The sequence below is a fragment of the Sander lucioperca genome, chromosome 14 (assembly GCF_008315115.2).
Source record: "Sander lucioperca isolate FBNREF2018 chromosome 14, SLUC_FBN_1.2, whole genome shotgun sequence".
NCBI classification, from domain to species: Eukaryota; Metazoa; Chordata; class Actinopteri; order Perciformes; family Percidae; genus Sander; species Sander lucioperca.
In genome coordinates this window covers 19,072,798-19,086,659 of record NC_050186.1, presented here as the reverse complement: position 1 = coordinate 19,086,659, position 13,862 = coordinate 19,072,798, and the positions used below count along the sequence as shown (strand labels likewise).

At 38.7% G+C, this 13,862-nt stretch overlaps 2 protein-coding genes across 4 annotated transcripts; one reads left to right on the top strand and one right to left on the bottom strand.

Moving 5' to 3' along the window:
• Positions 1–4: 4 nt before the first annotated feature.
• stpg1 (sperm-tail PG-rich repeat containing 1) lies at positions 5–3,376 on the bottom strand. Of its 2 annotated transcripts, none has more exons than XM_031295839.2 (8): positions 3,241–3,376; positions 3,036–3,163; positions 2,850–2,951; positions 2,317–2,496; positions 2,117–2,225; positions 1,840–2,008; positions 1,562–1,752; positions 5–258 (listed from the first exon to the last, which is right to left on the bottom strand). In XM_031295839.2, exons 1-8 carry the CDS (start codon positions 3,269–3,271, stop codon positions 185–187), a joined length of 984 nt encoding a protein of 327 aa, XP_031151699.1. In that variant the 5' UTR covers positions 3,272–3,376; the 3' UTR covers positions 5–184. The 2 variants fall into 2 exon arrangements, with proteins under 2 accessions (XP_031151699.1, XP_031151700.1); XM_031295840.2 differs by having other exon boundaries at positions 3,036–3,160.
• On the top strand, positions 3,345–7,355 carry meaf6 (MYST/Esa1-associated factor 6). Of its 2 annotated transcripts, XM_031295842.2 has the most exons (8): positions 3,345–3,602; positions 4,385–4,500; positions 4,816–4,903; positions 5,005–5,050; positions 5,189–5,381; positions 5,919–5,948; positions 6,446–6,479; positions 6,898–7,355. In XM_031295842.2, the coding sequence occupies exons 1-8, from the start codon at positions 3,513–3,515 to the stop codon at positions 6,910–6,912; spliced, it is 612 nt and encodes a 203-aa protein (XP_031151702.1). In that variant the 5' UTR covers positions 3,345–3,512; the 3' UTR covers positions 6,913–7,355. The 2 variants fall into 2 exon arrangements, with proteins under 2 accessions (XP_031151702.1, XP_031151703.1); XM_031295843.2 differs by lacking the exon at positions 5,919–5,948.
• The last annotated feature ends 6,507 nt before the right edge of the window (positions 7,356–13,862 follow it).

Genomic DNA, 13,862 nt, shown 5'->3' with positions numbered 1-13,862 from the left:
AATGTAACGTTCAGCTTTTTTTCTCTCAACCAAATACTGATCTAAAAAAAATCAGAGATACAGGAAACCATGTATATTTAAAACAGAGACCACATACCTTGCATAGAAGCATTTTTATACGGATAATCACAGTTCATGAATGTAAAAAATGTTCATATCTGCAGTGCCAGTTTCCTTGAAAGCTTCATACAGGAAGCCAGACTCTGGAGTCGTTGTAAAAGAAGGATTGTTTAGGCAAAATGTGTGGATCATAGAAACCTGGAAAGAAGGAAAGGAGGTTGAACTTAATGCTTTCACACAATGTTTAAAGTTTCACACACTTTTGACACAACTGAAATAATCAAATCAAGACTACATGCATGTCTTTATCCTATAGCCAGAGAAAGTAATGTCAGGCAAATGATCAACCTGAGCTACACCCACAGAAAAAGAATTGTGCATTAAATCCCAAAAGTCCAGGAGGGGCATTCCCTGTTTAAATAAGTCACAGCTTGGTGTATATGGGAAGAATTTAAACATTCAGCTCCAGGTAAAAAAAAAATGCTTTTTTGTGCTACTTGTGTTAATCTACTTCTCTGGGTCACTTATTGGCATCAAATATTTGCACATTTTCTTTTTTAGGATAACCACGGCTATGTGGTGTAACAGACAGCAAATGTGGGCTTAGCACATCATCTTAACTGATAAATAACACAGGTTAAAGTACAACAAAACTTTACCTCAGTCAACCCTCGCCAACCTTTCTGACTTAATAGGTGTCAAAGGTCCAGACCCTTGAATGTAAATTATTTACAAGAGCATCATAACCAATACACATACAAAGGAAAACACTTACATTTTTCCAGCCTCTTCCCTGACTTCCCTGAACGCAACAATACTTAATGTGTGCATGCTTGTTTGATAGCCTATAACAACAAAGACTAATTACAACTAAGCCTGATAGCTAATTTTGCTCAGAAGGAATGAGACTATTGATGTAGATAAGCAGAAGGGAGACTGAAGAATACTGGCAGCTTCTAGGAGTTACTTTATGGTGAAATATCATTCAATTTTGATGTCCACCTACTTCTACTTATCCTGCCTCATTTACATATCCTTTAGTCAGCAGGTTTCCTATGTCCCCACACTCAATTTCAACAGCTCCCAGAGTAGGGATGCAAATGTAATGCAAACCTATCCCAATGTATTTATTTAAAGATGTACAAATTAGCATTTTAATATAACGAGCAAATTAGTGTGTGAAAATTATTGCATTTCACACCACAACCACCTCACTGCAGAAGTCAGTATCTTAGCATATATAACATACTGTATATATAATTGTGTATTTGTGTATAAAATTATTAGTCTAAAAGAAAGCCTTTCTCTTGAGAGATAACCTGGTGTCTATTGTTCATTTTGTTTTATGGAACCAAAAGGTCATCACATCACCTGTTTTGTTTAGTTGTGAACAGAAATAAGAAAATATATTACATACATACCAACAACCAAAATGTCCTGTAAAATGCATGTATTTAAAAATTTTAAAAAAGTATGTTGGATTTGTTTTTTTAGGAATTACCTGGACCTGGCCTCATGTCCGCTCGTGGGTTTTGGGGTATTCTTTTAGTTCTGGATGCAAACGCAGCAGTAGGCATGGGACGCTTAGACAGGCCGGTATAATCCCCTATGTCATACTGCCCAGGGCCTGGCAAGGGAGGGCCCTTAGGGACAATCAAAGGAGGCGCTGATATTGCCAAATAATATCCCCTCCTTGAAACACAGTTAATAGAATTTTTACATTTTTAGACTAAAATTTAGACACATAACCAAAGCGATAAATATTGTGCGTTTACTCACGGCAGGACGGTCCTCTTCACCGGTGCAGGGGTCTGATGGGGACTGTAGGCTCCTGGGCCTGGTACATGGTTGTCCACCAGAGGAGGGATTCTCTGGGTTTTTGATTTGAAGGGGGACAAGACTGCCTTGGAGCCGTGCTGGACTAAGTGGCTGGTCACCTCATAGTGGCCTTTAACAAATGTATGGTGTAAGATGTAAAACTAAGATGCATACAATTAAGAGAAAAAATATGGATGAGATGATGCATGCAGAAGTTAGAGGAAAAAGAGGTAATTACATGGTGATGGCCCATTTTTGCTTAGGTAAAAAGCGTTGCGTCCAGTTTTTGACAGGAAAGTTGATGTACCAACAACTGTGGAGAAGCTTTCTCTACTACCACAACTGACCTATCCATGCAGAAGACACAAACAGCTGAACATTAACTACAAGATGCACAACAAAGTCTTTAAAAGCAACTTGCATAATTCACATACATACATCATATTGATTTGGGGCTGGAGTTTTGTGCTTTGGGCCATCTAACTGCACAGCCACAGGCAACCTGAACACCCTGGAGACGCCAATGTTGAAGTTATTCTTGTCTATGAAGGAGCTCTGCAGGTTGTATGCATTTGGTCCTGGGATGCCTCTCTGTGGGTTAGTAGAAGCCCTGGCAGTCTGTTGGAGAGGATGATATGACAAATAATGCTCCTGCTTGTGTTTTTACATTGCAATACAAGTGTATTCATGAATATAAAAGGGCCATAATATACCACTGTTTTCATGTTATCTTTACTTTGTGTGGGAATTTGGTAGTCATGTTGGAAAACATTTACAGACATTTACATCAAATTAGTTAAACACTTAAATGAATAACAGATTAAATATAATATGAGATAAGAGTTCAAATAAGCATGACTTTTTTTAACATGACCTCATATAATCTGTATAATCATATGATCCTGGCTGTGATGGCCCTGCTCAGCATGCACCTGAAATCAGTGTAGCCTACTTGATTTAGGGGACCTGACCTTGGATGCAACAAAGCCTGTGGTGCCTTTCTTCGAGAAGGAAGGACTTTTGACTTCAGCACTGGAAATAAAGCCATAGCTGCCTGGTCCTGGATTTTCATTCTGAAACAAAACACATTGTTATGTTGATACTGAACTTTTTTTTTTTAGCTGATACTTTATAGTAATAGTTCGGAGAGTCCCTACCAGACAGACTTGTGAAGGGAATCTCCTAGCTTGAGATGAAAAACCTTTCTTTTCTTTATTTGTTATCACCACTCTTTGGTATTGTGTTGGTATTGAAGTTGAAATGGTGTAAGCCGGAATCCTATCTGCTTTCAAATCAAAATAATAACAATATTATAGTTATTATTAGCTAAAAAAATGAAATAAAGTGTTCACTTAGACTCACTTTTATTCAGTCCTCGGTACATGTTGCCCATGGTTCAGTTGGTTAACACGTAGAAAGTCAGTAAATCTGAAGCCATATTAAAACTCCACACAGATCGTGTCGCTATGGCGCATGGATGTATTGCTATGGTGACGTAAAAACAGAGCGGTGGTTCGATCTGACGTCCTGTTGTGGTCCTTCAGCGCCATCTCTCGGTAACATCGCCGTCCATCAGGCGCTTTAGCTATACCAACCCGCCTCTGTTTTGTTTCTAGCAGAGAGCTCCATCCATCATGGCGATGCATGCGAAGGCGACTCCACCACAGATCCCGGACACCCGCCGGGAGCTCGCCGAACTGGTGAAGAGGAAACAAGAACTCGCTGTGAGTCCACGTTACCACAATTTTGTCAAAGATGATAGCGGCATTGGTTGTGTTGCACTATGTAGAAATACAGCTAACTAACTTTAATCTCATCGTTTGATAGCCGAGGCCTGGCTAAATGCTAAGCTAATGATAGCAGTTGCTAACGGTGGCTATCTCTTGGCAGTTCACTCTTAAGACATCCATGGTTCACTCTCGTAAAGCTAGTAGCTCCTGCTAACCTGGCTAGCTAGCTTAGCTGCTATTAAAACAATATTATAGAGAGCGCAGCATCATCATTACTCCAGCCATCTGACGTCGACTCTTTTGGAAATGTTTAATTAAAACACTCAAGTATTGCTAGCTTCTCGACTACATTTTATTTAAAAAATATTACCCTTTTTGCGCTCACAGACAGGCATTGCTGCAGCGAATATGCTAACTAGCTAGCTAGCATAAGCTACAATTTAGCCGCCTCCCGGTTGGCAGAGTTCTCGCGTTATGTTCTTCTTCTTCATGCAGCTCATTGGTGCATTAACGCCACCTTCTGCTCCGGAGTGTTAATCATCATCTCCATCATATCCACACAAGAAACCTGTGTCCCTTAAGAACACTAACAGTAGGCTGCCCCTGTGTCTTCTCACCCAGGCTCAGTAATGTGAATTCCTGCACCCCTAATTTCCTCATTATTCCTTGGGGAACAACTCAACTACATGCTCTGATCATCTGTGCACAGTATCTACACATTTCTCACAATGTATTTAAGTTACTATTTTTTTTTTTTTTTTTTTTTTAAACCATAGGAGACACTGGTAAACTTGGAAAGACAAATATATGCATTTGAAGGCAGCTACCTAGAAGACACCCAGATGTATGGCAACATCATCAGGGGATGGGACCGATACCTCACCAACCAAAAGTAAGTATCACACATTACTCTCAGGCTGTGTATAGAAGAGAAGACAATAAGGGAAACATTAATTTGCAGGCAGGTAATTTTACAGCTATCACAAGAGCCACAATCAACTCAAAATTAACTAGCACAAGGCACGTGTTTACTGAAAACCTGACTTTTTTCCCTCTTAAGCTTTGCTATAAGATGAAAACTGACTAGAAAATGGTTCAACACTGTCGAAGTGTCATGGAATTAATGAGCAGATGCATGGTGGTAACTTTGTGTCATTCCACTTGATCATGAGCTACTTACCTAACCATATTTCTTTAATTTTAACAGGAACTCCAATAGTAAGACTGATAGAAGGAATAGGAAATTCAAGGAAGCAGAGCGTTTATTCAGCAAGTCATCTGTAACATCAGTTGCAGTAAGTCCCTCTCTCACTGTACTTTTTCACACAATGTATTAGTTTCTCATTTGCACTATGACAACTACTAATGCAGCTGCACTCTCTGTTTTGATTTATAGGCAGTATGTGCACTCGGTGGGATACCTGATCACATGAATGAAAAACGTGAGTTTTTTTTTTTTTTTTTGTTTGTTTTTTTTTTTACTTTCTCAAGCCAAGCAGCGTTGGAAATTTTTCTCTGTCAGTCTTTAGTACTTGCTGACACCGAGTTCGTGCTGTCGTTTGGGTTTTGGGTCCCGTCAGGTGAGGCAGGTAGCGGCACGGAAAGCGACGCCTCTCCAGATCTCCAGAACCAAGAGAATGAGCCTAGCCAGGAGGACACAGAAGATGTGGACTCAACGCTGCAGGACCTAAAGCCTCAGAAAGCTGCCTCCTCCTCCTCCTCAGGCAGCCATCACGGGAGCCACAAGAAAAGGAAGAACAAAAACAGACACAGGTACATAATGAAGATGCATTGTGTCAGCTGTTTAATCTCTGCTTCTTTTTCCTTCCGACTGTGCTGATTGTAATCAACATCCAATTTCAGGATTACTTAAGAAGCTGAGTCTATTAAGAGCTGATCAGTATGTTTACATGCACCTCATACCTTTTTTAAATCTTTTTGGGAACCTCTCATATTTTGTGGGATCTGACACACCGACTTAAGAGCATGTAAACACACTGATTGCTTATTGGTAACATTGGGAACACATTGTTCTGACTGGTTTGTTGAGTAGAATTGTTTATAGTTGCGATATTTAATGTGGCTGTTTGTGTTAACCACCTATTTAATGTCAACATGTTTTTCCTGATCGAGGTTCACTGTTCTAACCACATAGTAACACAGCAGGTGCTCCACCTAACGCACTGTGACGGAGTGGTTCTCTCACTCTGTAAAGTCCGGACTGCAGTATTATGTAGACGTAGGGCTTTAGACTCAGGTTGGTGAACTAACAGTTGCTGCTCTCTTCCTTCCCCTAATGCTGCCCCCCAGTCCTTCTGCCATGTTTGATTATGACTTTGAGTAAGTCTGAATTTTACTTCCTGCTCCTGTGGTATTTACATCATGCCTGCTGTGAAACCCATCCTCAACTCTTCCACCGTTTCCCTTGCTCTCTGTCTGCTTCTGTTGACCTAGACTTTGAGTTCAAGCCTGCTAGTTATTCAGTCATACTGCATGTCCAACACTTTATCATTTGAATGCATATCAGCATCCAGCACTCTGATCTCTGATTAGATTTGCTTGCTTCTTACTGGGGTATTTTCATATCTTTCTGACCCACGATTCATTTCAAGTGTGCTTCCCCAACTCCAGCAATTAAATAAAACATTGCTGGAGTTGTCAGATGTTGGGCTGGCTTCAGATTTGTGCACAAACAAGAACAAACACATGGCCATTTAGTGTTCTTGTTGTGGGCTTCATGATACAGTAGTGGTACTGCTCCTCACCATAATTCCCATCAAAACCAGTTTTATGATCTTATTAGTATCTAATGTTGCCTTTCTTTGGTTTTGTTGCAGATTTGACATGAAGGTTAACAAGAAACCCAGAGCTGTAAGTTGAGATATTTTTGTTTTATTCATCTAATAAAACTGTTATTTGGGCTGAAAGTAACAATTACTTACATTAGTGACTAAACATATTTAGTCATAACATATTTACTTATTTTCTCGATTAATCGGTCTGTCTACAAAATGGCAGAAAATAATGAAGATGGTCATAATAATTTTCCACAGTCCAAAACCCAAAGATATTGTTTACTATCATGTATTACAAATGAAAGAATTGAATCATCACACAAATATTTAGCATTTTTGCTAAACAAAAATGACTCAAAATATTATTTAATAATTAAAATAGTTGCTGATTTCGTTTTCTAGCAATGGATGAATCAACGTATCGTTGCAGCTTGTGATTGCTGTCTTTACCTTCTAACAATTGTTCTTATTCTTCGTCCTCGGTCCTCCTGCAGGACTATTCAACTTAACAAAGACCACTGGAACACCTGGACACACATGCAGAGGATACCTGTAGAGAAACATAAGATTTTTTGGACTTTATGAACTTTGTATGCCTTTTTTTTTTTCCTCTCTCGGTTGTCATATTTCAGCCTGTACTGTATGTATTGCTTGAAACATTCCCCCCCTGCCACCTACCTTTGGTCATGGTTAAGGTTTTGACCTACCAAGTATGTAGAAATATGGTGTTGCATGTTACTTTAGGCCTGATGAGGCCCACCTCCAGTAACACACCATTTTGTATAGTGTTAAAAAAAAAAAATTGTATTTATTATGTAGTTAATTTCCCATTGTAAGAAGGTTATGCTTTTTTTCTCTTAGTGTCACATAATCGTATAACCCCTGAATACCCCGGGTTCTTTTATTACATGGTTTACACAGTTTTGGATAAAATAAAATACGTGAATATGTTTTGGTTGTTTCTTAAAAGTGCTTTGGGTCACTCATCACAGCAGTTAGGATTATTGGATGTTGTAAAGTAGTTGATAGATCACTGCTGGCTGCAATAATCAGCCTGAATTGTTTCTTGTGTCAATCACTGGCAGATGCATGCATGTGAAACTTTGTGAAATTGTCCAATTGTTGGATGTTGTTCCCACGCCTCCATAAAGTTATATTATGAAATAGTTTTTAAGAGTCCAAATATGATCAGTGTTTACCTAACTAATATACAGAATAGCCAGCAAATTCTTTTCTGACAGTTTGTTTTATGAAAACAGTTACTAAAATAAACAGGCGCCTCAGAGCACAAGCTGATGACAGCACCGTGTTATTTACACAGTGTTTCCTGGGTTTTGTCAGTGGTAAACTTGAATATATAATGCTCTTTTAACAAGTAGGTGATTTAAGCACTTGAAAAGTTGTTTCTTTTATACTATTTGGTCAACAAATGTTTGTGAAAGTTGCTGCTTTTAACACGTTTTTAATCTACGAGGTCAGCATGCAGTATCCCAATTTATCACTAGGCAGCACCAAAACACATGCTTGAATATCCCTTGTGTGGTCCTCGGGTCAAATTTGACCCGTTTTCAAAGATCTGTATCAAAAATATGGGTTTCTTTCAACCAAATTGCCCAAAAATAACCTGGATGGTTCCATACAGGAAACAGGCTATATTTATGCATCAACATTTGTTCCTCTGATCTTAATTATTAGCTAAAGTAATTCATAATTTCTGGGGTTTTTAACTAAAGATTAGGCCTATTTTAACATGAATGAGGTTTATTGACCATGAATTCCAAACATAAGTGTAAAACTAGCAGTGATAAGTTGGAATGAAGTTGGCTTAGAAGAAAACAGACCGGGTCAATTTAGGGTTAAACTGTAAATAATGACATGCACACACAGAGTTTGATACTTTACAGTCATATTTATCTACTTGTTTAGATTGGGCATTTAGCTGCGGTCAAGATTGTTTGTACAAATCCTACACAATGAGCTTTAATATTAAATGTACATTATATATGACAGTATTACACAAAAAAAATGAAATATAAGTGTGTTAAACTATGATTGAGCATCGACAATATAATGATAATAGCAAAATGTTACACATAACAAAAATATGTTATACAATGTTCTTCTCAAAAGCGAAAAGACAAATGCATGAAACATTAAAAACAGACAAATCTATAAAATTAGGACTACTGTTGGTGAGGTAAAATATTGTTACATAATTTTTTAGGTAAAAGCAAGATTTTGAGAGAAGTATAAGCAAACCAAATGAGAACAAAACAAGACATACTGTATATGACCCTGTTTGAGACTTCTGATCTTTTGATTCCACAACAACTGATGGAACTTAATATAAAATTCTCCCAATCATATCATCAATGGGAGGGGAATTTAAATATAAAAAGGGAAATGGTAAGGACATCCATCCGTCCAAAGTCAAATATGCATTTACTATTTACTTTTAGCAATATCTTCAGACATTTTGGGAAATTCTCTTTTGCTTTATGCCACTAGTTAAAAAAGATCAATACTATTCTCATATCTGTCAATGGCATATAAAGCTAGAGGCAGCAGGTTAGCATTAAGACTGGAAACAGCTAGCCTACCATAGTTCTCTCCAAAGAGGAATAGATACCATGAAATATTCCAGCTAATAACTCCCCCGTAAAAACCAAAACTTGTCATTTTGACATTCTGTGTATAAAATACACAAATGTGTGAGCTTAAAGGTACAGTAGGTAAGCCTTATAAAACTAACTTTCTGTCATATTTGCTGAAACTGACCCTATGTTCAAATAGAACTACATGAAGCAGGTAATTTAAAAAAAAATCTGGCTCCTCTGGCATCACCTACAGCCTGTAGTGCGATTTGCAAAAATCCACAGCTCCCTGTTCAGATGCACCAATCAGGGCCAGGGGAGATGTCTCACTGCGTGTCAATCACTGCTCATGCATACACATTCATTATCCCTTGTGGGGGGAGGGGCTTAGGAGACCGTTTTGGGCTTTAGCAGAAGGGGGGGGGGGGCTGAGAAGTTGATGTTCAAATTTTTTGGCTAAGTCTTGGATCTTCACAATCCTACCTACGGCACCTGTAAGAGGTGCTGCTTGGTGGACAAAGTTAGGATAAAGTCTGGCATGCTGTTTTCCCCTTGTTACATGCTAAGATAAGCTAACTGCTTGCTGGCTCTAGTTTCATACTTAACAGACGAGAGTGGTATCAATATTCTCATCTACTCTCAGCAAGAAAGCAAATAAGCATATTTCACAAAATGTGAAACTATTCCGATAAGGCTGTTTTAGTGAGCCATTGCTCTATCCTTCCGTTTTGGATCTCTGGATTAAAAACATGCATTTAAAAGCTCCCTTGGAGTAACTTAAAACTTGAAAGACTTGAATCTTGCAGTGACTAACACATTGTTACGGGGATGGGGGGGAATAGAGAGGAACTAGAGCTGCTGACAAACACATATGATGGAGAGGCTGACTGGGAAGGGTCCATCCCTGGAATGCACTCCTTGGTTTCAGGCTGCATCCCAGAGTCACATTTCATCTGGTATGAATGACACACATTTTTTACTGCTCTAGCAGGCATTTGGCGTTATGACGGTTTCTTAGGCATATTGCAACATATATTGTATGTAGCCTATTGCAGCTTTTTTTGTTTTTGCATAGACATTCGTGATCCCCAGAGGATGAATCCAATGAATTTGGTGATCCCATAAACTGGGTAATCGTCTAACCCAGTGGCGGGGGTCACCGTGTATTTTACACCTGGGCCTTCAGTACTATCCTACAGCAATTAAACCACCTTAATAACCTCACCATGACACTAGGACATTATCGTGTGGAATAAAGGGGTTTAACACAAGGCTCAACACCTAGAGAGTTTCAATACACTATTGCAGACATGAATACAAAGTGACTGAAGCAATCACTTTTACGCAGTATGCTGCATCATATATAGTCAAGATTAATGTAATTACCAAAGAAACAAAAACAAATCCACAACAACAGGTCACATTTACTCATACGATGACCACAAAGCAATCAAAAACACAAATAACACAATCAGCGATCAACAGGCTTCCCCACAAATTCCACCAAGCTGCTGGGGCTCAACAACACACATGCCACCACGCACACACAAGGGCACAGCTGCCACTGACACTGCTCACCTCTCTAACACCAGCAGTAACTATCTAAAGCAAACAGTAATAGCTAGTAAAGTAATTTTACTAAAATACAGAAAAATCCATCAAACTTACCAAAAGCTGCTCATCATTTGAAGAAAAAGTACATCCACCTTTCTTTCATTAACTTTACATCTAAAACTCAAAACCAACTTGAGCTAACGTTACTGCTACGGTAATGTGATGCTAGCTAGTTTTGCTTCTCGGCCACCATATACTAACTGGTCCGAAAAATGCCGACGTAGTTGGCTAGTAGAAGGCTCTGGCCTATCAAAGAATATGCCAACAGGGCAAACTCGAAATTTGATTGGCTAAAGAATAGGACAATCAACAACACTGTCCCTTCAGCAGAGGGATTCATTCGAAATTCTGAAGGCCTCAGAGAGGATTTTTCACCCGGAGACAGCACAGAGGGGAAATCTGATTGGATGAAAGCTCTAATTTATGAAATGCACTGGAAGCCGCACAACCGAGGGAGAGAGTAGCAATGCAATTACGGTAATAGACTCGTGGGAACAGACTTTGTAAAATACATATGAAAATAATAAATCTATAAATAAATATATTTTAGAAATTAATATATAACTATAAAAATATAATTTTCTGATTCTGACAATCTCTTGTTCAGCAGAGAAGGCCTTGCTGGCCCTGACGGCCCACCTCTGCTCTGACCTTTCCTCTAGCATCATCATGAGGTTTATATTTAGCCTAAAGTTCAACAACTATTGGATGGGTTGTCATGAAATTTGATTCAGACATTCATTAATCAAATCCCCTCGGGATCAATTATAAAAACGTTGTTGATCCATTAACTTTTCATCTCGCGCCATCGTCAGGTCAAACTTCTTTTTATTGTCTGAGCATGGCTGTAGATTGTTTATACTTTATTTTACCCTTTGCACTTACCTATTACTTTAACAGACAGACGTTAATGCTTTTCCCCACAAGTAGGTTTCACTGGAGCCTTCACTTCTTTACCTGGGTTCGTGATTCATAACTAATGAGGTTTGGAGACACATTTTTCTTCCAGCGGTATTATTTCCTCGTCTCCTCCCATGTCTCCTTCAGACATCCAACACATACACTGCAGAGGCTGTGATTGAGACCAGGCTTACATGTCAGCCAGTGACTCACTCACAAGTCACATTTAACGTCGCCAACTACGTAATGTAATCTGGCTGGAAACTCACACACTCACACCAGAATACATTCCACACATTTAACCTTGGGGTGTGTGAGTAATGAGGCATGAATGTACAATGTGTGTTTCACCACTTAAACAACAATTCTTTGTTTCATTTCCTGTCACTTCAGAAAATTATCTGGAAAGAATTGACCAAGGCAGCACTTTAATTGAGCTGTTGGAAGCCAAACAGGATTCCTGCAGTTAAACTGAAATGACTAAGCTGTATGGCCTTTAATATACTTTTGAGTCCAAATTAACAATTTACAATAAATTAGAAAAGTGTGAATTGTAGTGTAAAGTTTAAATTAATCTTCACTCTTGACATAGCTACATGTAGCCTGCTGAGACTGACACAGGATACAATAACGTCTTTGGTGTTTGTTTATTTTAGTAATATTAAATGTGCAGTAGGTAAGCCTTATAAAACTAACTTTCTGTCATATTTGCTGAAACTGACCCTATGTAGAACTACATGAAGCAGGTAGTTTAAAAAAAAATCCAACTCCTCTGGCATCACCTACAGCCTGTAGTGCAATTTGCAAAAATCCACAGCTCCCTGTTCAGATGCACCAATCAGGGCCAGGGGGGGGTGTCTAACTGCGTGTCAATCACTGCTCATGCACACGCATTCATTCTCCCTTGTGGGGGGAGGGGCTTAGGAGACTGTTTTGGGCTTTAGCGGAAAGGGGGGAGGGCTGGATCTTCGCAATCCTACCTATGGCACCTTTAATAATTTGTTGCAATTTGACAGAAAGAAAACAAAAGAATTAAAACAACAAAATCATCCAAAACATACAGGTTTAGGATACTGATATAGAAAACAAAATAACAAAAATAGAAATATACTTTCATATAATATCTGAATAAATTCAGGCTTATTCTTAAATTTAGCTACAGTTTGACTTAGAAACATTCCACATAATACAGACAAAAACGGGATTCACCAGGGAGGGCACAACTTCACACACTTGTCACTCTGATGTCTAAATACAATTTTTTAAAAAGTACATAAACAGTTGTATTTTACCAATAACCACATACGATAGCATAGGTGAGGCTTTATGCAAGCTAACAATACGTTGCTAACGCACGGAAACACTGGCGTCGGCCGCGACACATGAATCCATCGACACACCCATCCAAAGTCAATCTCATCTACAACATATCATCCAGTTACAAGATGGACACAGATATAACTTTAACCTTTTATACATGTTTTAACCAGTTATTGCAATATTTACCTATTTCACACACGATGTAGCCTACTCTGGCATTCTCCACCGAGTTGCTTCCATGATCGGCCTGAAAGAAAAAAAGAGCGACCAAGAGGCAACGCGCAACTACTTGGCGGGTGACATGAAATAACACGTGAAATAACGAACTCAAAAATTACCTTCTGCCAGCAAATAAACAAACATATGCACATTTCTTTTATGTATAGAACATTTGAATGACATACAAGAACACAAAATCCATGCAGTAGGTAACCAGAAATAAATGTGATGGGGGTTACATCAAATTCACCACCCGGCTACACACAAAAGAATTTCGGGTGTCTCTTGGGAAGCTCCCTACTCGTAATTAATGATTTCTGTGTGTGTTGTGTGTGCATGTGTTCAGTCAAGTGTCTGCCCCACTATGAAAAAACAACAGCTTTAAATAATGATACCTTCAACAGAAAGTCAGAAAGTGAATAATTGCAAGCAACATTTCAACCCTGCTGACCTTTACTGGAAATGTCTGCTTGTGTTGTTTATCATATCTTGTGGTGGTGTTGTTGCAGCTTCAATGTTAAAGGGCAGTCAGAGTGATTAAAACCCTTGAGTTGTGTTTATATCTTCTAAACTCAAAGATTCTTAAAACATAAAATGGCATATACCATTGTAGAGGACTTTATCCAAATTTCAATATTTCTTTGTGAGGCTAAAGGGAAAAAAAAAAAAAGTAAAAAAAAATATAGATGATAAACCACGGACATCCCTGTAAACAGTTTTCATTGGAGCTATGTTCAACCAAAGAAATAGTCCCCATGTAAACTGTTGACAGTCAGGTCAGTGGATTAAACAAAGTAACACACAGTTTCTAA